General features: G+C 41.6%; 2 protein-coding genes across 3 annotated transcripts; one reads left to right on the top strand and one right to left on the bottom strand.

Annotated features, from left to right (window-relative positions):
- Positions 1-60: 60 nt before the first annotated feature.
- Positions 61-24,509, top strand: mars1 (methionyl-tRNA synthetase 1). Of its 2 annotated transcripts, XM_054785024.1 has the most exons (22): positions 61-284; positions 1,381-1,471; positions 4,407-4,485; positions 4,738-4,869; positions 5,019-5,094; positions 6,368-6,552; positions 6,693-6,802; positions 6,886-7,002; positions 7,079-7,282; positions 9,759-9,960; positions 10,038-10,112; positions 10,178-10,348; positions 10,440-10,535; positions 11,751-11,868; positions 12,004-12,217; positions 17,546-17,677; positions 17,816-17,920; positions 18,741-18,936; positions 21,213-21,284; positions 21,506-21,532; positions 21,772-21,894; positions 22,792-24,509. In XM_054785024.1, the coding sequence occupies exons 1-22, from the start codon at positions 179-181 to the stop codon at positions 22,939-22,941; spliced, it is 2,781 nt and encodes a 926-aa protein (XP_054640999.1). In that variant the 5' UTR covers positions 61-178; the 3' UTR covers positions 22,942-24,509. The 2 variants fall into 2 exon arrangements, with proteins under 2 accessions (XP_054640999.1, XP_054641000.1); XM_054785025.1 differs by lacking the exon at positions 21,506-21,532.
- Positions 19,866-26,860, bottom strand: ddit3 (DNA-damage-inducible transcript 3). Its single transcript, XM_054785026.1, has 4 exons — positions 26,704-26,860; positions 25,366-25,430; positions 24,946-25,140; positions 19,866-24,870 (listed from the first exon to the last, which is right to left on the bottom strand). Exons 3-4 carry the CDS (start codon positions 25,099-25,101, stop codon positions 24,133-24,135), a joined length of 894 nt encoding a protein of 297 aa, XP_054641001.1. The 5' UTR covers positions 25,102-25,140; positions 25,366-25,430; positions 26,704-26,860; the 3' UTR covers positions 19,866-24,132.
- Positions 26,861-27,095: the final 235 nt, after the last annotated feature.

The following is a 27,095-nucleotide window of genomic DNA, read 5'->3' as shown; positions in this document are numbered from 1 at the left end:
CGGTAATCTACACACGTTGTTCTAAAAACTACAGTTCCGCCATTAGTAAATTGACGCGCTTTCGCTTGCATCAGCGTGCGTGGACTGCACTTACCGGCAAAAGTTGTCTGATCTGCCACTCCTGTTTATAAGTAGACATCTCCGCAACCAGGTGTGGGATAGTAGACAGCAACCAGCCATGATGAAGCTCTTTGTTAGCGAAGGCAACCCGCACTGCCTTAAAGTGTTAGCTGCCTTGGAAACAGCTGGAGTGCGGTGTGACGTCCAGGTTGTCAGCCATGAAGGTAAGACAGCGCATTTAGTTTGTTGTAATTAACAAATAACAATGGTGTCTAACTTAACTAACAGTAATGCTGGTTTGTAAAAATATGTGGCTATGACTCGTTGCGTTTTTCGTGAAAATGTAGGCTATTTAGCAGTAAGCTAGCTGTCTGTCCGTATCAATCAAGTAAACTCTGACATGCATCTCGTGACACAAGTCATTTATTGAACTGCATATTAATCTGAAATGTGCATTTGTGATGGATTTATATTTATGATATAAACTAAACTTACTACAGATGAGATGTGTGACTCTTTGAAGGGAACCGTGCCTTTCAAAGAGCCGTTTAAAAGACCGGCTCATTGTTATATTTATTTATTTGTAATTTATTTTAATATATTTGTATTTATTTTATCACGCAAACAATCACTGGTTGCAGTTGTAAGGTAAGATTTGGATCAGAATAATTCAAATTTACACATCCCACCTATATATAATAAACTCTATTGGTGGGAATTATTCTGAAATATTGTATGTAAATATACTAATTTTAATTTGGCTTGTGTTTTCATTGGAAACATTCCATAAGGTGGTGCAATATCCCCATGCATTGACAGTGAGATCACTATTTTGAATATTCCCTCATCTAGAAAAACGTATAAAAACTATGCAGGCAAATATAAACAACCTCTAACACAAGACAAATTTCATTTTCTGTTTTCTATCACTAGGTGATATCATATCTGCTCCATTGCTCACCATTATCTTTTATTGGCATCATAACTCCTCTGTTGCAAATATAAGACAGGTCTTTTTCATACATTTTTATAGAGAAAAAATACTGCCATATCTTTGGGTTAGTATCATATATTGATTTAGTCTTGATCTTCCTCTATAAAATCACATTATTGACATTCAGTTTAGCGACCTTTGTGTTCATAAAACTCATAAAATGTTTTATGGCTTAGAAATGAAACTGGATTATTCCTTACACATGTAATCAGTCACCTACCATAGATGTACATACATTTTAACAACTATTCTCTTGGATGCTTTTTGTTTTGTTTTGTCTAAACTCACTAAGTCATTTTTATATTTGTCATTTCTTTGATTTTTAGAAAAGCCTGTGCCATTCCTGAGTCGTCCATCTTTGCCAGCGCTGCTCCTCTCTAATGGACAGCATCTTTTCAGCCCCAATGCCATATGCCGGTTAGTAATCACTAGTTCTTCCTGTGTAGCTAGTGAATTTATGTATACCAGAATAGCTTGAATGTGTACGTCTGCAGTTTTTTCCCCACACGTCCACCATTTATCTGTGGCAGTGGGATGTCATTGTCTAATTTGCATAATTGTCCATGTCTCAAAACTCAATATTTTTGTGTGTGCACAGGTAAACGTAACTTTTTAGGTTGTGTTAGAGCCCGGCGGATTTATCGGTGGGCCGATTATGACTTATCATCGATTAATCAATATTGAATATGTAACTGATATATTAACTTTTATGCTGTGCAGAGATTCTGTCGCTCCCTTCCTGTATGTGTCTCTGTGCTGCTCCCTGCTCGAGTATCTGGCCCCGCCCCTCACACACAAGCACAGCTCTTCCTATCTCAGTCACTCAACTGCTGCAGAGAATACGAGACAAACGGAATAAATTGCATTAGCTGTGACTTGTAAAACAATATAACACTAGTAGGGCCTGTCACGATAACAAATTTTACTGGGCGATAATTGTCCTACAAATTACTGTCGGTAATCGATATTATTGACAATTTTTTTCCTTAATTATATGGCATAATGATGAGAGTGCATTGTATCAAAAGCAATAAACTTTAATTTCTCAAGAGTATTTAACATTGTAATTGGAATGTCAAGAGCTTTTAAATAAATTAAACAAAAAAAAAAAGACAAAAAAACTCAATAAAATAAAATGGACTCTCAGTCACTTTTAGCAAAAATTGCACTTCAACATAAATCACAATCATAGACCCTGTCTCTGTTAAGAAGAAAAAAAAAAACACTTGAGCTGGACCACATACTTGTGGTGGAGGAGTAAAGGGCAGTGTTCCTGATGTCCTTCAACACGTCTTCTTTCACTCTGTTATACAGTTCGGGAATTGACATATACGTTCTCCGAGGCAATTCGTACTGTCTGTCAAATATTTGTAACATTTGCCGAAATGTTGGCTTTTCAACCGCATTGGTTGCATTTCTTTTTGCAATGCAGCATACGACACTGTCTGTGATCGCACACCATTTTGCGCTGTTCCATTTATATTTACTTTGCCGACCAAACGCCTTAGTAAGCGTTGACTTTCGGGATGAAGGCTCTGTTGCACTTCCACGCTGGAGCTGTGCCATTCGGCTTAGAAACCATCACTTTTGTGCCTTCATTCATATTAGCGTTTGCTTGCTAACTTGCTGCTAGCACTCTTGTCTGTGTATCCACTCACTAGTAGACCCGCCTGCATCTACTGGGACAAAGAGGCTGAATAGCTGACAGGAGGGTTCCCTCTCTCCGTTCATTCCACTGTAGAACCAATGCGCACAGACAGATGCACAGTTAACACTCTTGTCAGCCAGCCTGTGTGGTAAAAAGAGACGAGGAAAAACACACATATATGCACATATTAATTTATCGAGGCCGGCAAAATTATGAGAATAACGTCCATGTGGAAACGCGCTGTCAGGGCCCATCAAGGAGAACATTCTATTTTTTTTAGTTTTACAAGCGTTGTACAGAGTTTTAACGTCGTGCGTCTCTGTTAGGTAAACAAAGATAGATGCAGCTGTTAATCCGCATGTCCAACATTATGTAAAATAAGACTATTGTACTGCAATTTAAAGTGAAATGACGTTATATGCTAGTGTTAACTCCCATGTCCATCATCAATGTAAGCTACACAGCGTTCCATTTCATTTCATACCCATGCAGGATTTCCAGGGGCTCAAACAGCCACAAGTTAATGTCTTCATTAAAATCATTCTGAAATTGTTCCAAATTATGTATTTAGTTGTAATTTTATATATTGCATGTTTTGAAAGCAGCTACATTGTTCCATAAAATATAGTTTAGTCCCTTGTATTAAGTCTAGTAAGGTAATGCGTGTTTTATTGCTTATCTTGTTTGTAGTCAACTTTTTTTTCAATTTTGAATGTTTGCTTCAGTATTTCTTTTTGAGCTGTTTGCAAATACTCAGTGCCTGCAGATGGAATTTTTCAATAGCTCTTAAATATGACTAATTGATAAGATGTTTTTGTGAATAAGCATTTTATTAACACCTAATGTATTACTTTAAAATTATTTTATTTTAATTTAATAGTGTTATTGTATTTTGGTTATTATCTGAATTAGTTTATGTGCAGTATACAGTATATCCTGTGTATATCAATGCTTTTATTTCATATATCGGCCGACAGATCGGTGATCGGCCAATATTTTGGATTTTTTCACCCCACCAATATCGGCCCCAAGAATCCCATATTTTGTCATAAGTATGACTTTATCTCATGTTTTTAAGTGGTAGATGTGTGTGTGCGCGTGCGTCACGTGCTTCTTATGTGTGTGATAATGTGCACATTGTACATTAACATCACTATATTGTCGTTGGAGTACCCAGCATGCGGGCACTTTGTAAATAACAGTTAAAGTTAGGCGTGTCCCAAAACACTGCCGTTTTTGCTGCCCTGGCCAATGTACGATACCGATATCGATCCGATATCTGCACAAATCATACATGCTTTTATTACTTATTTTGGATTGGGGAGTATTGGAAAATGCTTGATCAAGTGATCTTACTCAAACGGAGAACAATAGTAGATGAGGAAAAACTGACCCATTTATTTCTTAGTACATGTGGGGTGTCGTTTTATTCACAATGCAGTAGCAGCTTGGCATAATATAGTGCGGTTCGAGGTGCTCAAGTAAGCGTTTAAAGCAGACATGACCCACCACCGACAGGGGCTGGCTCTTTTTTGTTATAGCTAATGGCTTTTTGCTGTCCCCTGGGAGTTTTTCGTGTGACACTGCCTCAAATGTGCAAAGAGGTTCGATGTTTTAAACTAACTCGGTTCTGAGCCACCACGGGCAACTTGTGCATGACAAGTTTTGCATTCACCTGGTCTGTATTTGTTTTCTGCTTCCTAGATACATGTTTGAAGTGAGTGGACAAGAATGCACTGAGCTTTGCAATCAGTGGCTGGAATGGGAGGCCACAGATCTTCAGGTAGGAATAAAAACAATAGACCAATTTAAAAAAAAAATAATTTGCGGCCAGTCTGTAACTAACACTAAACCTCTTAAAGATACAAAGGGTTATTACTTCCTGGACATTCTCTCAAGCAAATTATCCTACTATGAGTCTGCATGTTGCCAGAAGGGATCTAAATCAATGTACAGTAACTGATCATTCTTGCAGGAAATTTTAAAACGTCATTTCCCTTTGTTCTAATTATTGTCTGTTGTCTTATTTGTGCAGCCTGCTCTGCTACAGGCCCTTCATATGGCGGTGCTTCAGGGAAAAGCATCAGATGTCCCCAAAGTCCTCACTGTGCCTCTCAGCTACTTGGACCAAAACTTGAACAAGGCTGCCACACCTTACTTAACTGGGGTACAACAGGCAACAACATCCTTCTGTTAGCCTATATGCCTGTATATTGTTTGTTATACAATAACATTAAACATCATGGTTGTGGTAAGTACTTATATATTATAGTGTGTGCGTTCATTGCAATTGGTCTTGCTTGTTGTTTTTTTCAGGATGTTGTCTCAGTTGCTGATGTTGTTTTGTGGGCTGCGCTGCATCCGTTTTTATCCGAATCACCTCTAGCTTTGGGTATGACGAAATTAATTATTTCCTACGTAATTACAAACACCAAGGATGTAAGTTTTTCTCCACAGTATGCCTGCTTTTCTTGCAACTTGCCATGTATAGTTTTTATCATGCCCCTTTTAATTTTTTTTTCTCTGAAAATGTTTTTTCTGCATAAAACCCATGTCATTCACCATAGGTTGGTAGTAATTTCTAAATAATACAAGTAGAATGTACAGCATGCATATAATTTATACATGTTTATGTTTTTATGCTTTGCTGATAATATTTTTTTTGTCAAGCATTGAGATTTTGCACGGCGGTCCTTGAATGCACCATAGGGCATTGGTTGAGTTTGTTTGGCCACGGAAGCACTAGCTTCGATAGTCAGCGAGGCGAACACAAGTTTAATATATAATCTAGGGTGTCCGATAATATCGGCTGACCGATGTATTGGTTCCTATTGCTTTTTCTGGTGATAATGATTTTAGCGCGAGTGATGACGTGCTCCACACAGTAACAAGTTTGGTAGCTCAGTAGGTCCACAGTGTGGAATTACTTCCAAGTTTCACCATTAATATGCAATTTGCAATGAAAGTGCTAGTTATGCGGTTATAATTTCACTGCTTATATTAGCCCAGTTTCACAAATTGTACTTTGTTCTTATCCGGATGTTTGTGCCACATAGAAATGTGCAGCTTTCCAAATAGTATCATTGCCTTCATTATATAATTGGATTCTTAGTTGTGAATTTATTAAGAATAACCAGTCTTACTTGTTCATAATAGGAGAACATGTTATCTTAGTTGACTATTGCTCATATGATTTTGAATGATGCTTCTGTTGACTGAGACAGCAAATGAAATGTCTTATTTTGTTTAGTGTTTATTTGTGAAATGCATGCAGTGGCATCGCAGTAAAAGAAGCATCATGTGTTCATTTATTACACAGGGTGTGTTATAAAGTTTGAGGGAAGAGCTGCTGCCTATACAGTATCTGTTTTGGTAATGAAGTGGTAGGTGTCGGTATCAAGATATACCGTAGGTAAGAAGGCCAAAGTCGAGCATCGCTGATATTATTATAAATCATTACGAGATTTACAACAGGCAAGCATTGTGGGATATGTAGATTTGAAAAAGAAACTGATGGAAGAAAGAAAGAAACACCGGCTCTAGCCTGCTAGCTTAAAGGCTTGTGCACATTGCCTCCGTAGGTGACACCTGTTTAATCCTTGTCTGTTGTTTGTTGCCATGGTTTCCACTTTCTTCTTAAACATGATGTATTTTCATTTTGTCAGGTGAACACAAGTCTGTGAGGGTTTGGTTTGACCATGTGGCTACCTCACAGAGCTGCGTGTCAGCGGCTCAGAAAGTGCTGCAGGGAAAAGGCTTGCAGGCTATGAAGAGCTTCATGCAGAGACAGCCTGCCCCTCAGAGCAGCCAATGCAAAGGCACGCAGTCATGCAACAGCAGCCCCGCTGAGGTATTTAGGCACATATTTACAATAACTTGGTCTTCAAGCAGTCTTCAGTAACAACATAAAACATGACATGTACTGTCATCCAACTACTTCTATACACGTTCGAACACAAATTTGAAGTCTTTGTCCTGATGTTTGTTTAGGATGACGAAGGGGAGCGTGCGGTGTCACAGGAAGAGATGGAGGCTGCTGCTCTGACCTGGAACAAAAGTTTAAAGGACTGTCCGTCGACCACAGACAGACTGCACCCAATGTACGTTATTGCATTTCTTGCCATATGAAACATGTTGGTGGGGTGACAAGACTCCTGACATTTATATTTCTTTTTTCCTTCAGTCTGCCACAGGAAGGCAGACGGAACATTCTGTTGACGAGTGCCTTGCCCTACGTCAACAATGTGCCCCACTTGGGCAACATCATTGGCTGCGTTCTCAGTGCCGACGTTTTCTCCAGGTGCACTGGAGAATTACCCATTGTACACACCGGATGTATTTCTCCCATTTAATGTTATAAATGTCTTTCCTTTAAGGTATGGCCGTCTGCGAGGCTGGAACATGCTGTTTGTGTGCGGCACAGACGAGTACGGCACCGCAACAGAAAACAAAGCCAGAGAGGAAGGCCTGACACCGCAGCAGATCTGCGACAAATACCACACCATTCACGCCAGCATCTACAAGTGGTTCCAGGTAGACTTTGACTTCTTCGGAAGGACCACCACGGAGAAGCAGACGGAGTAAGTTCAAAACGGGATTGATAAGACTTGTCATCCTAGAATCAAATACCTGTCTGACCCAAATATAAGACGGTATTTTTTTCCCTAGAAAAAAAGGCTGAAAAAGATATACATACACACATTTCCACTTTTATGTGCCGGCATGTATAGAACATTTTCTGTGTGTATACGATTCATTTAGACGGGAGTACAGCCCACCACCGCGAACGCCTTCTCAGATTTTGTATCAACTGTTCATGTAAAAATCACTGTTGTAACGCATCGAGTAGCTGCAATAACACCCCCCTTCTCTCTGTAATTACCACCATTCACTCAGGATGATTTAAAAACTAACAAGCTAAATAGTCGACAAGAGTTGGTTGCTCATGGAGTTGATGTAATTTCACATGCTCGACCCTTAGTATGAAGAAGTATGAATTTGTAACTTAACTTAATTGTTTATAAGTTAGTTTAAGGGTGACTACGAAGAGCAAGGAGTTTGAAAGGAGAAGCCTGTCTCTCACACAAACTCATGTACGTGCTGTATAACTCAGCCAATGAGATGAGAGCGTAAGCGGTGCCCCGATAATCAGCCAATGAAATGAGAGCGTAGGCGATGCCCCGATAATCAGCCAATGAGATGAGAGCAGAGGCGGTGCCCCAAAAATCAGCCAATGAGAGCTTGATGCATCAGAAGGCGTCACCAAGTGTTAGTCTGAACTTGCACCGACTTGAGGCATTAATAAAGTTGATTAAAAAAAAAAATACTTGCACTGACTTGACGCTTTATGTTACAAGTATATGGAATTTCTTCTGTAATACGATGCAAAAACTTTACATAAATTCTTTATGTTCAGTGGAATTTATGTAAAAGGAGGTTTATGTTATGCGAGGTACTACTGTGTGTGTGTGTGTGTGTGTGTGTGTGTGTGTGTATCTATATCCATAGTCATTCTTTTTCTATGCCGCTTATCCTCATTAGGGTCGCAGGAGTATGCTGGAGCCTATCCCAGCTGGCTTCAGGTGAGAGGCAGGGTACATTAAAAAAAATACCTGCAGTGAACCGGTAACTTCTTTATTCTCCCTCGCAACAGAGAGGCGACGTACTTTGTGACAACTCAACTCACAGCGACACAAAAACGTTGGTCTTGTCGAGAGAGCCATCTGCCAGGGCTTTGAAGCTAAACTTACCTTTCAAAATACCCTTTATTTTTGCCCATTTCTGCTCAATATTTGTTCCTGCTTCTGGCTCCACATCAACTGCCACACCACTGACTTTCCTTAAACGACGGGGGTCAAACAGGATGTGCACACGTCAAAAACAATTTGCGCCGTTAAAGGAAACTTACGTTAACGTGTTAACTTTGACAGCCCTAGAATATGAAAAAGACGTGTATCTTATATTTGCGCTCTAGACATTTATATATGTAAACAAACAGCTGGTAACAAATGACTACTCACCGAGTGAGAGTGTTTCTTCCTAACACACAGACTACTGAACTAGAGACACAGAGACACATGCAAATAATGTTTATCAAAGGTTGATAGCAAACAGAGATGATGCTAATTTTAAAATAATGGTGATGAATGAAGCAGAGTCATCAAGCAACTGTCCAACAGGTAAGAAATACAGTATGTTATCCGTTTTTATTACAATCTACCACTAATGCTTACCGTAATTTCCGGACTGCGCAACTGAATATAAGTCGCCCCGACTATATTTAAAGAGGGAAAAAAAGGTTTGTACACATATAGGCACCCCTCCCTAATAGCCACAGATGTCCACATTGTCCACGTGATATATACATTAATGATGAAGGCGATGTCAAACAAAGAGTTAACAAATTAATCACAACTGATTGAGATGCTGGTTTGACGCTGCTTGGCTTAGGTCTAAAAAGTCATTTTACACGATTATTCACATTATGTAACATAAGATTATCCTTATCTTGCACAGGATCCTGATGTGAACGTCTGGTCCTCTCCGGCTATAAGATTACAGTACTTTTTTAACTCTTAGTCAATGTCAGAGCAGGGTACAAATATTATCTACAAGTTACTATCATCACATGGAAGTAACTAAAGTCGAGGTTGTTTATGCAGTCTTGAGATTCAAGTAGAAGATTGTAAACAAAAAGGAAACACTTCTGAAGTAAAGAGCACATAGATGTATAGATCTTGTCTGACCAACAATACCACACATATACAGTGTTGTCTTTTTTTTAAAGCTTTTTTTCCCCCAGCTTTGTGCTACACAAAAGTACCATGTGTATTATTCAACTTTATATATCTATACTTTGTATAGATCCAACCAGAAGCTTATCCACACCTACCAATTTCTCCATATGAAACCATTCATTTTTCTTGAACATTTATAATAATAATAATAATACACAATAATAATAATACAATAATAATATGCTAAGTCTTCTTACTTGGGTTAGGTGTCGGGTCAATATTATCTGAATTTGTGCTCTTTTCTCTTTTTTCCACTCAGGATAGCCCAGGACATTTTCTGGAGGCTCCACAAGAATGGCTTCCTGGTGGAGGACACGGTGGAGCAGCTTCGTTGCGAGAGCTGTCAGCGTTTCCTGGCTGACCGTTTCGTTGAAGGCACTTGCCCCCACTGCAACTACCCAGACGCTCGCGGCGACCAGTGTGACAAGTGTGGGCGTCTCATCAATGCGGTGGAACTCAAGGTGTGCACTTTGTCAGTTGAGCATAATTATTAACAAACAAATGTATCACGTAATGTCTGTCTGTCTGTCCCCTAAAGGCACCTCACTGCAAGGTTTGCAGTCAGACTCCAGTCATCCGCTCCTCCAAACACCTTTTCCTGGACCTGCCAAAGGTAGATTTTTCTATTCTGCTTTATCATCCATCAGTTGGTCTGTATTTTCATCATCTCCCTTTCAGTTAGAGGCTCAACTGGAGCAGTGGCTGGAGAAGTCCACCAGCACCGGAGACTGGACCTCCAATGCCAAACAGATCACTCGCTCCTGGCTGAGAGATGGACTCAAACCGCGCTGCATCACCAGAGACCTGCAGTGGGGAACGCCGGTACCTCACCCTGACTTTAAAGAAAAGGTCTGCGTTTGTTGGCCTAGTTTCCAAACACTGGCACTATAGCACCCACTTGTGATTGTTATGACTGATGACTTTCTTGCCGTCTCTTCAGGTGTTCTATGTGTGGTTTGATGCCCCCATCGGTTATGTCTCCATCACTGCCAACTACACAGACAAATGGGAAAAGTGGTGGAAGAATCCAGATCAGGTGACGTCTCTCACTACCGCCCATGAAGCTTTGTTACAAACATGTTTACTCCTGATCAAAATTTAAAGACCAATTTAAAAATTGCAATAATTTACATTTTTTTGTGTTATATCTTAAGGAGGTTCTAAGTAGAGCTTCAAAATGGAAAACGAAGAAATGGGAGTGAGACAAAAAATTTCAGTCAGCAATTTATTGCAAACAAGTATTAAAGTGAAATAGGCTGTTCATCAGCTCATCAAAAGTTTGATACTACAGCCTTAAAAAGCCAAAATCTTGGCAAAAATGTGGATTCAACATCATTTTCTGTCAGGTATTCACACTGTCTGATCTCTTGATGGCAAAAGCAAAAATGCTTTCTCGCTATGAACGCGGTCGGATTGTGGAGCTGCATAAGCAAGGCCTCTCACATAAGCAAGGCCTCTCGCAGCGCGCCATTGCTGTCAAGTGCTACACCCAAAAAAATGTCACCGACCCTGAGCCGTAGGATCTGATTGGCTGTCCGTCAAGACGCGGACGATCCTCGGCCGAAATGAATGTTATTACTGGTGCCGAGTGCAGTCCAATAACCATCAGACGGCATCTGCAAGAAGAGAGAAGGTTTTTAAGAACAAAAAACGTCTTCAAAGTAGAGCCTGAGCATATGGGATATTTGGGGCTGATGCCTATAGCGATATTGGGGGCTGAAAAAAAAGCAGATATCTGATGTATCGGCCGATAACCGATATATTGGCCAATATATGAAGGATCCAGGAAATATCACACTGAAAGTGTTTGCTACCCAGCTACTACTTGTTTGAGCACATTTGGACTTAATTAGAAGGACTTTAGATCCGACAAATACGGTATAAGAAAATCCAACTTACATACAAGTTGAATATCACCCTATCCAACTTTTCTGGCACCCAGTAAATACCACGCTTCTACTTGTTCATTAAAGAGATTTGAGATCCTCCAGATAAAAAGAAAATCCAACAGTTGCCTTCCTAAGCAAAGCTATCGTCATCGTTCACATCAACTCATCTCATCTCGCTCCATCTAAAACCCCAGATTGAGTTATATATATGTTTTGTGTGTGTGCGTGTGTGTGTGCATGTGCTCGCGTCAGCTTTGGGTGGGGGCTGGGAAGAGCTGATAAGTCCCCTTTGAACTGGATGATCTCATGATGATCTAATATGATGTCATCCTCACATTGCAGTGTTGTTTGTGTGCCACCAGGTGGAGATGTACAACTTCATGGCCAAAGATAATGTGCCGTTCCACAGTGTGGTGTTTCCCTGCTCCCTTCTGGGAGCTCAGGATAACTATACACTGGTCAACCATCTGATTGCCACTGGTAGGACTTTGTAATTGTAACCATTACATGTTTTATTATTTATGAGATTCACAGCAGCACACCACATCACAACACACAAGTGAATTATTGATGCTACAATCACACGCCACATGTCATATTCTGACTTGTGTACAGAATATCTCAATTATGAAGACACAAAGTTTTCCAAGAGCCGCGGTGTTGGCGTTTTTGGCGACATGGCTAAGGACACGGGTATCCCGTCCGACGTGTGGCGCTTCTACCTGCTCTATGTGCGTCCAGAGGGGCAGGATTCCGCCTTCTCATGGGCCGACATGGCTCTGAAGAACAACTCAGAGCTGCTCAACAACTTGGGCAACTTCATTAACAGGTTGGTTAATGAGAATTTCCCCTTGGTTTACTTGAAAGGTCCCATATTATACTGTATTCAACAATTTGAAATACGTCTCAGAAATCCCACAGTGGTGTGTGGTCCAAAATGTAATCTTGATGTTGGAATTTGATGTTAGATTTTAAAAGTGCTTTTAGTAAGCCCTACTACTTCTTATTGTGTCTGTAGCTTTAATGGTAATGAGCTGTGTTTGTCCAAATGTGTTTGTCTCTGACAAAGTGTGTGCCCTCAAAAAGCGCTATTTGTGGTCTTTAACCACTTTTGACTTATACACTGTAACTTTCTACTGCCATATATCACATACAACTGCAGGTGGCCCTCTGGTCCTCCTAGACTGTGATGTAGGTTGAGTTTTCGTGTAAGTGATACCTCAATGAACTCCTAAGTCACTCACACTGTACACAGAACACATCAACATAAAATATAGCAATAAAAAGGTCAAATGCAACAATGAAATGAAAGAGTCATAAAAAGAACAAGTCCTTACTTTTGTCCCTGTGGTTGTCTTGCAGGCCTTTTTACCTTCTGAAAATATTATGCTAGACTAGTCTGTAAGGATAACCTCCGAGATCCAGTTATAACAGCGCACTGAATCCATAACCCTTCTAGTGGTCATTAGTAGGGGTGTGCAAGATCAAAACGTGATGAGACTTGTGGTTGACAAAAAAAAAAACTGGCTCATGATAATAAATACTCACAAATAAAAAAATTAACTGGATCATTTTGCCGGCATCTATATATTGCCATGTGCATGTGTAGGAGGTTGGAAATGCTACATGCAGAATTGTAAATTAAACAGGCAACTCCACACAATCTTTGTTAATAATTGAACCTTGCTAACTACTATTTTCTATGTAGTTTCATTTCGACAATATAATGACATTTATGCCAGCAGAAGGTACGTCATGGAGCTGAGTGATTCAGTAGGGAGACTGGGGCGGTTAGCTTTAGCCATGCACCGCTGATTAATAAAGGAGCCCAATCATGAGAAGACTCTAACTTGGATCTCTCTTTACTGTTTCACAGTCATTTTATTGGCTACACAGTGCTCCCTAGCTTATGTAACCTTTGCTACTGGTCTAAATTACCCTAGGTCTGGTAACGCCTGTAACGCATGAGTGTCTGTTTTCCTTGTCTCTTACCTCCAAAACAGGCTGAAAAAGAGTTCACTCTGTGCATTAGTTTCAGCGTCTAGACGAAAATGATGTGCGTTCAGAGAGTGTAGTTTATTACATCGCTAAAGAAATGCTGCTCTTTAATAGTTGAAAAGCCAGCATTTCAAGAAACGCTCCAAACACTTTATAAACAGTACAAATTGCCTGTGAGAAAATACATGTTATGAATGGAAGTTCCACAACTTTACAGAGTGAAAGGTGACATATTAAAGTAAATATTTGCATTATTATGATATTCTAAAAATGTTATAGTAATATTTTATTATCATTACATATCATGTGATTAATGATTTATTTGGTCTCAAAAAATGCTGACGATGTCGTTTAGCATCATTTTGTGGGACAATAAACATTTCAAAAGGCAAACGTTTGTTTGTCCAGTCATATCTGTTCATTCAACCCAGTCTCATGTATCTTCTAATCTGTGTCTTGTGACAAACCTATTCATTAACATTCAATAATCTTTATCTTTAATGAGTTGAGCAGTTGGGACCAAAATAGCAGCCAATATTAGTGGGCGTCTCTTCTTTCTCTGAGCTTTTTATGGTGTTAATTTTCACTTCTATGCTGATGGCTTTCCTTTTCTTTGGCACACTGCTGCTTGGCAGACATAATTTTGTGCACAATTTATGTTATGTTATTCCTCCTTAGTGTGGCTGAGCAGGTACACTGTATTCTTACGCCCAGCACGAGGTAAACACTGCATTTTGTGCTGTAAGTGGTGCATATTCTTCTGCCAGTGTGCGCTGTATCTCGAGCAAGTATCGTGTTTACGGAACAAAATTCATTTATGGGAGCACTTTGTAACACTGAACGTCGTAAACAGAGAACCACCTGCACATAACATTAAGAAGTGGGAGAGGAGGGTACACAAGCATAGTTATGTGAGCTACAGTGCTAACATGACACTCAAGATTTTAACAATATCATGCTAGGTTTACCTACTGGCTGAAGAAAAACAAAATAATCAAACTTACATCTCTCACGTCTTTAGCTGACCACCACCTTATCGTGGCGGAGGAGTTTGCGTGTCCTGATAGTCCTATGAGCTAAGTTGTCGGGTTTTCATACCCTGGTAGGATCACCCACGACAGACAGGTACTAGTTGAGGGACCAGACAAAGATTGGCTCAATAGACCCCTATGATGAAACAAACCATTGGACCATGTTTTCCCTTGCCCGGACGCGGGTCACCTGGGCCCCCCTCTGGACCCAGGCCTGGAGGAGGGGCACGATGGCCAGCGTCTGGTGGCCGGGTCTACGCCCATGGGGCCCGGCAGGGCACAGCCTTAAGAGACGACATGGGTCCCCCCTCCAATTAGCTCACCACTCATGGTGAGGGCCAGAGGGGTCGGGTGCAGAGTGAGCTGGGTGGCAGCCGAAGGCGGGGACCTTGGTGGTCCAATCCTCGGCTACAGAAGCTAGCTCTTGGGACATGGAATGTCACCTCTCTGATAGGGAAAGAGCCTGAGCTGGTGTACGAGGTTGAGAAGTTCCGGCTAGATATAGTCGGACTCACCTCAACACACAGCAAGGACTCTGGAACCAGTCCTCTCAAGAGGGGATGGACTTGGTTCCACTCTGGCGTTGACAACAGAGACAGGCGACGGGCAGGGGTGGCAGTTCTTGTTGTGGCCTGTATGTTTGGTTTTAACTCGGTAAACGAGAGGGTATTTTCCCTCCGCCTTCGGGTGGGGGGGGACGGATCCTGACTGTTGTTTGTGCTGATGTGCCAAACAGCAGTTCAGATTATCCACCCTTTTTGGAGTCTTTATAGGAGGGGTCTAAACTCGCGGCCCGCGGGCCATTTGCGGCACACCAAATCGTATCTTGCAGCCTGCGACTGGACATCAAAGAGTAGTGTAACTGCAGCCCACAACATCCGGGCAAGCTCGGTGTTACTTATATACTTACGGGGCCAAGTCAACACCAACACTGAACTAACAGTAGTGTTATCACATGGATGTATTGTGAATTGTATCGTGAGGTACCCTGAGATTCGCATCCCTACTCCCAATACTTGATGCGGCCCAGCCTCACCTAGACTCTACCTCCACTGGCCCCCAGTGAAATTGAGTTGGAGACCCCTGCTCTAGAGGAAGTACTGGAGAGTGCCTCCATTGTAGAGGCAGCTGATCAGAGCTGTGGCCGTAAGGTGGTCGGTGCCTGTCATGGCAGTAATCCCAGAACCCGTTGGTGGACACTAGTGGTGAGGGATGCCGTCAAACTGAAGGAGTCCTATCGGGTCTTTTTGGCTCATGGGACTCCGGAAGCAGCTGACAGGTATCGTCAGGCCAAGCGGTCTGCGGCTCTGGCAGTCGCTGAGGCAAAAACTCGGACATGGAAAGAGTTCGGAGAAGCCATGGAGAACGACTTCCGGACGGCTTTGAAGAGATTCTGGACCACCTTCCGGCGTCTGCTGCTGAGCTTGACTCGGGATGTTGTGGATCGGTGGAAAAAATACTTGGAAGACCTCCTCAATCCCACCGACACGTCTTCCTACGAGGAAGGTATAACGGCCGAAATGTTTTTTTTTCCGTAGGATGGCTGGGCTCTCCCTTAGAGGTAAGGTGAGAAGCACTGTCATCCGGGAGAGACTCGGAGTAGAATTGCTACTCCTCCGCATTGAGAGGAGTCAGATGAGGTGGCTTGGGCATCTGGTCAGGATACCTCCCGGACGCCTCTCTGGGGAGGTGTTCAGGGCAAGTCCGACCGGTAGAAGGCCTCGGGGAAGACCCAGGACACGTTGGAGAGACTGTCTCCCAACTTGCCTGGGAATGCCTTGGGATCCACCGGGAGGAGCTGGACGAAGTGGCCGGGGAGAGGGAAGACTGGGCCTCACTGCTTAGGCTGCTGCCCCCGTGACCCAATCTCGGATAAGCGGTAGAATATGGATGGATGGATGGATGGACAAATAGATTGTAGATCTCCAGGCTTTATTTTAAGATGTGTAGTGAAGCTTGCATTTTTACAAAGCTGTCCCACGTGGTGGGTGTATACACGGGGCAGGCTCATCTAGCAAGGGGCGGGGTCAGAGGTGGTATAATGTCCGTGAGGAAGGAAGTTTTTCCTTCATGATGTCATGAAAACCGGCAACTTACAAAGCGAGCGTTTAAGCGCCTCTTTTCTCAGAAGGGAAGCAAACAAGTGAGGGAGATGATAGATTTTTCTCACGTTTGGTGCTCATAAATAGGCTCTAGGGACACATAGTACTATTAGAACATCATTAAAAAGTCCCATTTTGCTTAAGCGGGGCCCTTTTAAAATTGCTCTTTTTTTCAGCAATCAAGTCCAATTAAGAAGTAGGATTTGAGATTGTAGGAGACGTAACTATTACGAGAGATCTTCCCCACTTTTTGTAAACATGTTTGGTATGGTGTAATATCACCCCAATTAGACTGCTGCGTTAATGGCTTTAAAAAAGATTGGGGTTAAATCCCACTTCAAAGGTTTTTCCCTCTGACGTTTTTTTCCAAAAGCACCTTGATCTTCCAAATTGTTCTAGGGCAGCAACGTTGATGCCTAATTGCTTTTAAAAGATCTTAAACTGCATCCAGCCTGAGGTGGTGAAGGTAGACAATCGCCTGAAACAAGTCCTCAAATCACAGTACAAGGTATAATTAGTGTCAAGATGTCCACCATCACGCTTTCTTGCACGTTGGCAATGGAAGATGAAGAATGCGGGTCAGGCAAGGTTCGTTGCACTCCCACATCAAGACCCCACTGTTCAATGTAAATATGACTTTCGTGTCAAAGCATTTTTGGGTCTTGCGGTCTCTCTTGGAGAAGCGTTGAATTTAGTCAAATATAGATAGGCGCGTTGCGTCAGATGTGCCGGCCTCTCACTATGAGCATCCTGCTGATGAGCACATACAACTCAGCTCAATTATTTGCAGTGAAGAAGCATAAAGGAGAGCTGTTATGTTCATTTACATCAGCGGAGCGCTGCATTACACATGGCAACACCATCCATAATTTATCCTCAACCAGCAAGTGGAGTAACACGTCTCTCTCTTATGTAGCACTTTCTCCCTCCTGATTCTCACTCTTCTCGCGCACTTTTGTCTGACCTCTGTTTTTTCTGTTTTTCTGTCTTTTTCCACCCTCCTTCAACCCTCTCTCCATTCTCCAGAGGCGGCATGTTTGTTTCAAAGTTCTTTGATGGCTGTGTGCCCGCGATGGAGCTGCTGCAGGAAGATAAGAAGCTCCTGGCTTTAGTGGGCTGGGAGCTCCAGCAGTACATCCAGCTCATGGACAAAGTCAAGTAAGAGCACAGGAATTGCATACAGTACATTGGATATGCTGCTAGTTTCCAGACATTATTCTGCTCTTCCATATACGTACTTTTGTGATGTTTAAATTATGACTGTTTGAACTGGAAGAGGGTTTTGTACGCCACCAGAATCCGTGATGCTCTGAAACACATCCTCAACATCTCTCGCCATGGCAACCAGTACATTCAAGTAAATGAACCCTGGAAGAAGATCAAAGGAGGAGATGAAGAGCGGTGAGATTATGATGACCCGTCTCTAATGCCATGCAGAGGAGATGGATTTAATACATTTGCATATGCAGTACATACAGTAATCCCTTGTTTATTGCAGTTAATTGGTTCCAGACCTAACTGTCATGTGTGAATTTCTGCAAAGTAGGATTCCTTATTTATAAATGGAATATTTTCATCGTTAGAGCATCGACAACCTGCTTATGACCTTCTAAATACGTTTTTTTTAACATTATTAGAGTCCTCTAGACATGAAATAAGACCTGTATATTCATCTTTACCCTCCTATTACCCAATATAGTAGACATAATAAGAGAAAATAAGACATTCAAGACATAAATAGTTTAGCTTGTCATGGGTCACGGCTGCAACAGTAGCCCGTGTTGTGCGATAATTAACACCTGCAATAAAAGCCTGTTGTTCTGGCAATTAAGTCTGGTGCTTGTGTGTCTCACCAAACAATACAGAAACATTACTGACACCTAGTGACTGGTGTAAAATACTACCGGTCACTACTATTATCACGTTTTTGAATGCATCTTCTGAATGCCTTATATGTTTGTGTATTTTAGTTCATTTTTATGCTTAAAAATGCTTATTTTAGGCAAAAAATATGTAACATTTACTGAATAGAATAGACCATATTCAGGGAGGCGGGGGATTACTGTACTTGAATTGTCATTTTCAGTCCAAAAAAGAAATTGACTCTTTATGGGAACCACGGTCGATCATTCATATCTCTTAAACCACTTGAATGTAACACTGGAATAGACATCAAATTTGTCCAAGCATGCCAAGATTCCATTCTCTACATCCCATTCAGGCAGCGTGCAGGCACCGTCACTGGCGTGTCCGTCAACATGGCCTGCTTGCTGTCAGTCATGCTGCTGCCATACATGCCAGCAGTCAGCCAAACCATCAGGGATCAACTCAATGCCCCCCTTTACTGCGTCAACACTATGCTGCAAGGCACCGGCGTCTTCGCATGCGTGCTGGACGTGGGCCACCGCATTGGAACCGTGAGTATTCAAGCCTGACACCAGAATATGACAGATATGTAATGATGGCACAGTACACCTTTTTCCCAAGCAAGGCCACACAAGGACTGAAGGTAAGACAAGTACGCAAAAGACAAAACGCAAGTAATTGATACACCCGGAAAAAGTCTATTTTTGACAAACACCCACCCGCCCCATGACATAATCCAGGTTGAAGCCCTAAATATGCCTCACACACTTATTAAACACATTTAAAGTATGAAATGTATAGCTACTCACCATTAATGAATGATAATATGCACATGAACAAGCCTTTTTCCTTGTCGTCAGACTAGAAGGCGTTTCTCCAAGCCTCGTTTACATAATCCACACTGCTTGTTGCTCCAGTAACAATTTACCATCATACATTATCTTGTGTTGACCTCACTGTACGTTTTGAGGCTGGATTGACTGTCGAAGCTAGTGCTTCCGTAACCAAACAAAATTTGGCGTCTCGGCACACAACTGTACTGTGTTCAAGGACCACAAAACAAAGTGTGAAATCGCAACGCTTGATGAAGCGGTACATGTATGCTGTACATTTTACCTGTATTATCACGTATTTATAAATTATTACTGACTTACGGTGAATAAGATTTGTTTTCTACAGAAAAAAACGGCAAATTTGCGGGGTCGCAAATGCTGTATCACCAATTTGCGGGGATCCACAGTAGGCCTTTTACTTGCATCGGTCTGAAGAGTCGCCAGATTTTGTCTCTCTGTAGCTAAGATTGCAATGTGGGCTTTTGGGTGAAATATATTCAACAGCCAAATTGTGTGGCTGTGGAACCTCTAAACTTTGATCAGTTCCAGGATGCTTGTTAGGATTTTTAAACAATTTTCTCATAGGAAACAATAAATACAGTGGTCCCTCGTTTATCACGGGCATATGTTCCCAAAATAGCCCACAATAAGTGAAATCCGTGAAGTAGCCAACTTTATTTGTTGACAATTATTATATATGTTTTAAAGGTGTAAAACCCCTCACCATACACTTTATACACTTTTCTCAGACAGGCATGGACATTTTCTCACATTCACTCTCAAAGTTCAGATTTCATTTCAATTTTAATGATCAACTTATGAGATTGGACACAATAAATTATTAAGTGACTCACACGTATTCACCCTCTGACCGTGCTTCATTCTGGCGCCATTGGGCTGTAGCATTTTTGTATCCTTGTTAAAACATATTTGTCCTGCTGTCGTCCTACTCCTGAAACCGAAGATTCATTTAGCCGCTTAGCTGCTGCTGCTTCTTCTTTTTCTATTGTTAGCAAGCAGCTCACGCAGTTAGCTAGTTTGATAGTGATGGTATGAAGGGGATTGATTGACAATCTACAGCTAATCAGGACGCAGAACACAATGGGCAGGTTCTCCCTTAGCCAATGAGGACTGTTGTGGCTCTATATTTAGCCGGCTATTGTCTACTGTGGGTTCCTAATATGCTCAACTGAGAGGAGGTGGAGCTGCACACGTCTTCAACATGCCTGTATAACACCCTCTGCTGGTAGCAGTAGTAAATACAAGAACAGACACATACAACAGAGCACAGATAGATTGCTCCAAAACACCACAAGGACGCAGAACACAATGCGCGTTCATACACTGTTGAAAAAATATGCAAAATTACACATAAAAAATCCGCGAAACAGCGAATCCACGAAAGGTGAACCATGATGTAGCAAGGGAACATGATCACTGCCGGGGTCAAAGTGTTGCCCTCATAAAACCATTTATTAACTGTACTAGCCAAGATTGAGTATTACAAACCTTAATGCTCCTCACGCCTCTCACTTTTGAACATCCTTAATTGCCACAAAAGTGTAAAACGAATATAAACGCTGTTAAGAATGCAATGTCACAAAACACCTGTCCAAGTGAGAACACACGGTATGTCACTTCATCTTCAGGTGTGCTTTCTTCTTCTTCACATCTCTTGCGGAGGCTGGTATATTAGCGTATACGCATTTATTGATACCAGCATAGTCCGTGTGGTGCAGTTACATTGTGCGTTCCACGTTACTTTTATTTGCACTGTGAGTGAGCAATTGGTTCGAACTCCTGTTGGTTTGTGTAAGTAAGTGTGTAATTATTGCTATTAAAAGCACAAAAGGGAAGGTTGTACAAATGTAAAAATAATGCTTTGATCAAAAATGTGTGAGTTTGCAGAGTTGCAAATGCTGAATGGTGGATATTCGGGGATCCACTGTGTATGTTTAAATATCTGAACACCATATTCCCTTTTCTCCCCCCAGGTTAGTCCTTTGTTCCAGAAACTGGAGGTAGACCAGATCGAGGCTTTGAAGAAGAGATTTGGTGGACAGCAGGTATGTGATGTTGATGAGCAAAGCAGTGTTTTTGTATGTAAACTTGATTATCTTCTATTGTGGTTGGTGGTGTGATCTATAGCCATGCAGATTGGCCTAACAGGCTGACTACTGTCATTTTGTGTCTTTTGAAACATGATAGAGCGTGCTTTTATGCATTAATCATGTAGACAAAAATAATTCCCTTTCTACACCTTCTCATCACCCGCCTTCATCTCTAGCCTGAAGACGAGCCACCAAAAAAGAAGGTATCCATCGGCATTTGTGTGTGAAGTGTCCTCACTGTTAATGTTTGCACGCTTTCACTCATACTCGCGGCTCATTTGAATTTTTCCACTTATCACCGTGAGTCCAGTGTGGGTCTGTCACTCATTCATCGCCACTCGTAAAATCCCGTCGACACCTCGACTGACGGCCATTATTGTCGAAAATGAAGTAAGTCACGGCGGCTTTGGAAATAATAATATCTTCTGTTTGCACACTCAAGACGGCGTCTCAAAGCGCGACCAGCACACCCGCTCCCGGCGACACAGGTGTGGAGGTGACAGCTGCGAACACCAGAGCGGACCCGGAGAAAGCCAGCCAGCTGACGCAGGCCGTGGCTGAGCAGGTGAGCGCCGCGTTTGACCCATCAGCAAGTCGAGCTAATTTTTACAGCTTAGCTTCTGACGCATTTCAAGTAAACGCAATTCATGAATTAAGTAAACCTTTTTTTTTTTTAAATGTCAATATGTAAGAAATCACAATGTACAGTTTGTACACATTTACACATCAGTGCACTAGCTTTTATTTCTCCTGATAAATATTATATTAATACTAATGCACGTAACAAACCAAAGAGCATTTGTTTTACTTATTTTGATTTCATTTAGTTTTTTATACCCATTTGTTGAAAAATATTAGAAATGAATGCCCTATTAAAAACTGTCACAATTTGACACATTGATGGACATCACTTTATTATTTTTATTACTGCTAAATGTGACATGATTATAAAATCATGTCAAAACCGATAGTTTTTGTATTTAATTAGACGTTTTTTTTAATGCTCAGTCAACCACTGTTCATATTTCTAAAATTGTTTTTTTAATGCTTTATTCAAGTCTACATTTGCTACAGCTTGTTTCGACACATCAGTAATTGTTTTTTTGTTTTTTTTTAATATTTCAAAAACTGTACATATCAAAGAAAAGAGCAATTTAAATATTTCATTTAATCTACTATTTTGTACCTGTTATTTGCAAATTGTTTTTTTTTTTTTAACATTTTATTAAACTTTACATTTCCTACAGCTTATGTTTTGACACACAACCAGAGTGATTTAAATATTTTCTTTTATTATTCTACTTTTTTTGTACTCATTTGTTGCAAATAATTTTTGTTTAATGCCATTTCTAATGTAAATTTGGAAGGAACATTGTGACATAAGTAAGGTTAAGTTTATGGAGGGACATATATACTTTTTATTTTCCTGCCATATGTACAAATGTCGTCTTTTATATGCTAGGGGGAGAAGGTGAGAGCCCTCAAAGCGCAGAAGGCAGACAAGGCGGTGGTCACGGCTGAAGTGGCCAAACTGTTGGACCTGAAGAAGCAGCTGGCCCTGGCGGAGGGGAAGAGCCCCGAATCTGCACCCACCAAGGGCAAGAAGAAATAAGACACAAAAGTCACAAACGGGTGGAGGTTAGTGGTAGGAGGGGGGGTGTAAGGTTTTGAGGTGCGATATCGGAGGGAAGGGAACATGATGTACACAGCGAGATGAGGGTGTTAGCCACAGGCAAAGCCGTGACGGGATCTAAGACAACGTGGTGTTGGCACTGAGGGCTAATGAAATGCTGGCGAGGCCGGCGGGGAAATGAAAACACACAAAGGGAGTCAAATGAATTCTGCTACAGAATGGAGGGATTTAAAAAATCCCTCCACCAAGAGAAACTGATTTGATACTCTCCCTGCGATATTAGTCTCTCGGAAGGTGCGTTGCGCATTTAAAAATGTTTTATCCTTTCTGTATAGAACCGTTTTAACTATAAACACTTGGGTTATCTTAAATTGTCTTTCCTGCAAATCATGTCAACACTTTTCTAGCAAATACATCAACTCATGCATTAACAAGTCAATAAACAGACAATCTGAAAACATTTCTTCATTTATTGCCACTGTTGTCATTACATTAACCGATAAGAAGCCCGAAAATAAAATTCATGAATTAGCCATGCATATGTGTAGTAATAAATTTGGTGACTTAAAAGTAGACAAATTTAACAGTACAAATGTGTAGAGTAGACTGATTACAGTTCTATAAAAATAGTAAGTGGTGAAAAGCCACCCGTTCCCAGATTAAAAAAGGTCACCTTTACAAAGCAAAGCTGCTGTATATCAATACGGTCAACGGTTATAGAAAAAGCCACAAAAAAAAAAAGTTTGCCATAAAAATAGTCATACTTGTAGCGCATATTGAAAACTTCCTGAGCTCCTTCACTCTCCGCACTTTGGGGGCAAATAATCTCTGCTAGCCAGATTGCAGCCCTTTTAAAAAAAAGAGGCATTACAATGAATTGCAAAGATGGTGTGAAGGAAAGACAATGAACGTACAAATCAAACACTTCCTACACGGCTTCTTTTATCCCCAAACATTCCCAGCTGCTTTGTGATGCACACACACAAAGACCCTTCTGTTCTTTTTCACATGCTGTGTCTTTCTTCTTTGCCGCTGTGATTATTTGGCAGCGTTTTGACTTCCATCACACTCTCAACCTTAAAATATCTTTGGTTTTCATACTTTCCAGTCTCAAGGAGCATTTCGTACGCGCACACACTTTTCCATCTGATTCTTGAAGATTTCCTGGCTTCACTTCCTGGTGTTGACAAGTCTCTCAATGAGCGCCCGACGTGTCCGCTGTACTTCCTCTCCCAGCCTCTCGATCTCAGCTTTCAAACGCTCATTCTGCTCAGTCAGCTCTTGCACCTTCCTCTCGTTCTCCTGCTCCCTCTCTTTGCGACTCTTTTTGGCCGACAAGTATGACGAGGACGTACGCTGAGTGGAGACGCCCGAGGACGGCAAGGCACCGTTGTTGTTGAGCCTCTCGCTGGCGGCGCTCCTCTTGCGCTTGCCTTGGCGCAAGGGCGAGTAGATTGACGGGGACGAGACGGGCGACGAAGGGGACGAGCAGCGCTGGGAAGGCGACTCTGAGGCGGAGGAGGAGGAGCAGGACGGGGAGTCTGGGACGCGGGGTGACTCTTCCTCGCTGGCTGATGGAGATGCGGGGTATGCGCTGTGAGCCTGCTGCTGATGATGATGATGATAATAACCACTGCTTGAATCCACCATCCCTACTCCGCCATCACTCAGCAGCTCAAAGAACTCGGGGGGCAGCAGGTCGCCGCCACTCCTGGCCTCCGTCTTCCGCTCTTCTGCTGGAGTCAAGCAGGAGGAGGAGGAGGAGGAGGAAGAGGTGGTGTGATGCAGAGGCTGGGGGTTGTGGATGTGCTCGGTCGCCCTCTGGACGCCCTCTCCCCACGTCTGACCTCCGTCCGTCAACCACGTCAGGGAGCAACTCTCCAGAACATCCAAGAACTCGGGTTCCTTCTGTAAGTAGAGAACAGTATTGTATGTAAGTACAATGTACCAATACACTGATTATCCATTACAAGTGCCACTGACCTCGCCACATGGGGGGGCGCGCGCCAGCTTCGCCCCTCCTGTATCGGAGCCCAGAATATCCTGCAGGTCCTCATACCACGCCTCCAACTCTGCACCACACAGCGGCCCCGCGCCGGGGGGGTACGGCGGGGGCAGGTGTAGCCACTCGGCAGTCATATCTTCTCGCAACGCACAGTCACACAGTTCACTCTGGACCTGACGGACGGCGAGGGAAAGACAGTTATTGGACAACTTCAGGTGCATCTGTAAAAGTGATGATGTGCTCTTCATTCAACTGGGAAGAATAGTCTGAATTGATTATCACTCATAATTTATCACACACACACACACATATGTCTAATCAAATAAAAATTAATTACTAAAGCAATAAATTAATATGTTTAATTCACAGGAAATTAAAATAAGGAAAAAGATATTTACCTTTTTAAAAAGGACTCCCTTAATCAAGTCTGCAAATTTGTTGGAGATAATTCACCCCTACAAATCTGCAAGAAAAAATGTAAATGAAGTAAGTGCTTCCTGTTTAAAAACAAAAAAAAAAGCTGGTATTTCAGAGGATACATTTATTATATAACACTGAACTGCTCTAGAAAATAGAAAACAAAACAAATATTTCATTTATAATCACAGACAGGAGAATATAGTTTTGTGGTGTTCATATAAAAATGCTAATATTGTCAATTACATTTATGATCATAAGGCATGAGAATATAGATTTTTGGGGGGGGATGGGCAGCTAATATAAACGGAAAAGAACAATTACATTTACCATTTTTTCATGCAGCTAATATACAGTATAAGAATACAAAAAAAAAATTTAAGTTACATTTTTTTGTGACAACTTCAAAGACCAACACCCGCTCAATTGCGCCCCCCCTGCTCAAAGGTCGTCACAACAAGCTGGGACTTGATAAACAAGAGGACAAAAAAAAACCCACGAGACTTTTCATTTAAAATCTCTGGTTTAAAAGATGTGACAGTCATACCTTCTCTTTGAGTTAAATGCCTTCTACGGCCACAACCAAAAATAAACAAGATTATACATTATGTCATGATGTATTATTTTGTGGAAGACAAACACGCTTAGTTGTCAGGGATAACTTAAAAAAAACATAAAAGGAAGAACTTTCATTTTCAAACAATAATTGTTAAGCGGTTGCTGAAATATTTTAGATCGCTTTAAGTGTGGTTAATTTTTTGTGTGTCCTGCTATGAGCTAAGACAATTACGTCATGGAAAAGCAAGTCCAGTCGCTGGACTGACTGGGCGAAACAAAAGAACTGAAAACAACATTAAATATTACATATTTATTTTTTGAAGGGTTCTGTGTATGATATTTTGTAATTCACTGCCTAAATCCATTAACTCAAAAACGTAATTTGTTGAAGCAAGAAAAAAGTGAGTTATTGTTTTTACTCTTAGTAACACCCTTGGGCAACATCTCTAACAGAAATCCGAATAACAAATATTGGAAAACGTAAACAACTAGCCAGTTGTCTTATTCAAGTTTGACCTGATCGAATGTCCAAGCTTGAAAGTTTGGAGCTTTTGAGTCACAGTTGGTAGAAAGCAAAGAAAAAGCAAAACATGTAAAAACCGCTTGTTGTCCTGTTAATGTCATTAAATTATTCTAATAATTAATAAAAATACATTGTTCCTATTGACCACTTTGGGTGATCAAGTAGCCCTTGCTGCCCTGCTTGACAACAACTGGAAAACCCTCAAGTCATAAAACAAAGAAGTGAATAGTCCACTTACCCTTTTTCTTTTATTCGTTCGCCTTCTGGACAGTCTGTGTTTCGAATGTGGATAGTTTGGTAACAATTGCAGATCGCTCATGTTAACCATTGTTCAGACTTGACGGCCGAATGTGATTCAACGGAAACTCCCGGCGGTGTTTATATGCAGTGACAGCCCAACCGAACTATGCACGTCGAGCACGTTACCTTTACGTGACGACTCGAGCGATGATTTGTCTAGCCAATCGGGAAAAAGCAGCTCAGCCGTTCTCCTTGGTGACATCCAATAATGAGGCAGGGGCGGGGTTTGTAGGTAGCAGTTAGTGAAGCTTTTGCCTGTGTAGTTTGTACGAGGAAGCGGCTGTGATGCAGTCAGAAGACGGCCAGGACGAATTTGGGGCGTATGGGAGT

This window comes from Dunckerocampus dactyliophorus, chromosome 8 (assembly GCF_027744805.1).
Source record: "Dunckerocampus dactyliophorus isolate RoL2022-P2 chromosome 8, RoL_Ddac_1.1, whole genome shotgun sequence".
NCBI classification, from domain to species: domain Eukaryota; kingdom Metazoa; phylum Chordata; class Actinopteri; order Syngnathiformes; family Syngnathidae; genus Dunckerocampus; species Dunckerocampus dactyliophorus.
Note: the sequence above shows the minus strand (reverse complement) of the source record. Positions and strands in the feature narration are given on the sequence as shown.

Excerpts from the sequence above, each read along its gene's own strand:
- mars1 (XM_054785024.1), top strand. The coding sequence starts at position 179 with ATGATGAAGCTCTTTGTTAGCGAAGGCAACCCGCACTGCCTTAAAGTG. Across the intron at positions 10,536-11,750 it reads GGTGGAAGAATCCAGATCAG|GTGGAGATGTACAACTTCAT; the intron begins GTGACGTCTCTC and ends GTGTGCCACCAG. Across the intron at positions 21,285-21,505 it reads AGAGATTTGGTGGACAGCAG|CCTGAAGACGAGCCACCAAA; the intron begins GTATGTGATGTT and ends CTTCATCTCTAG.
- ddit3 (XM_054785026.1), bottom strand. The coding sequence starts at position 25,101 with ATGACTGCCGAGTGGCTACACCTGCCCCCGCCGTACCCCCCCGGCGCG. Across the intron at positions 24,871-24,945 it reads GCGCCCCCCCATGTGGCGAG|AAGGAACCCGAGTTCTTGGA; the intron begins GTCAGTGGCACT and ends CTCTACTTACAG.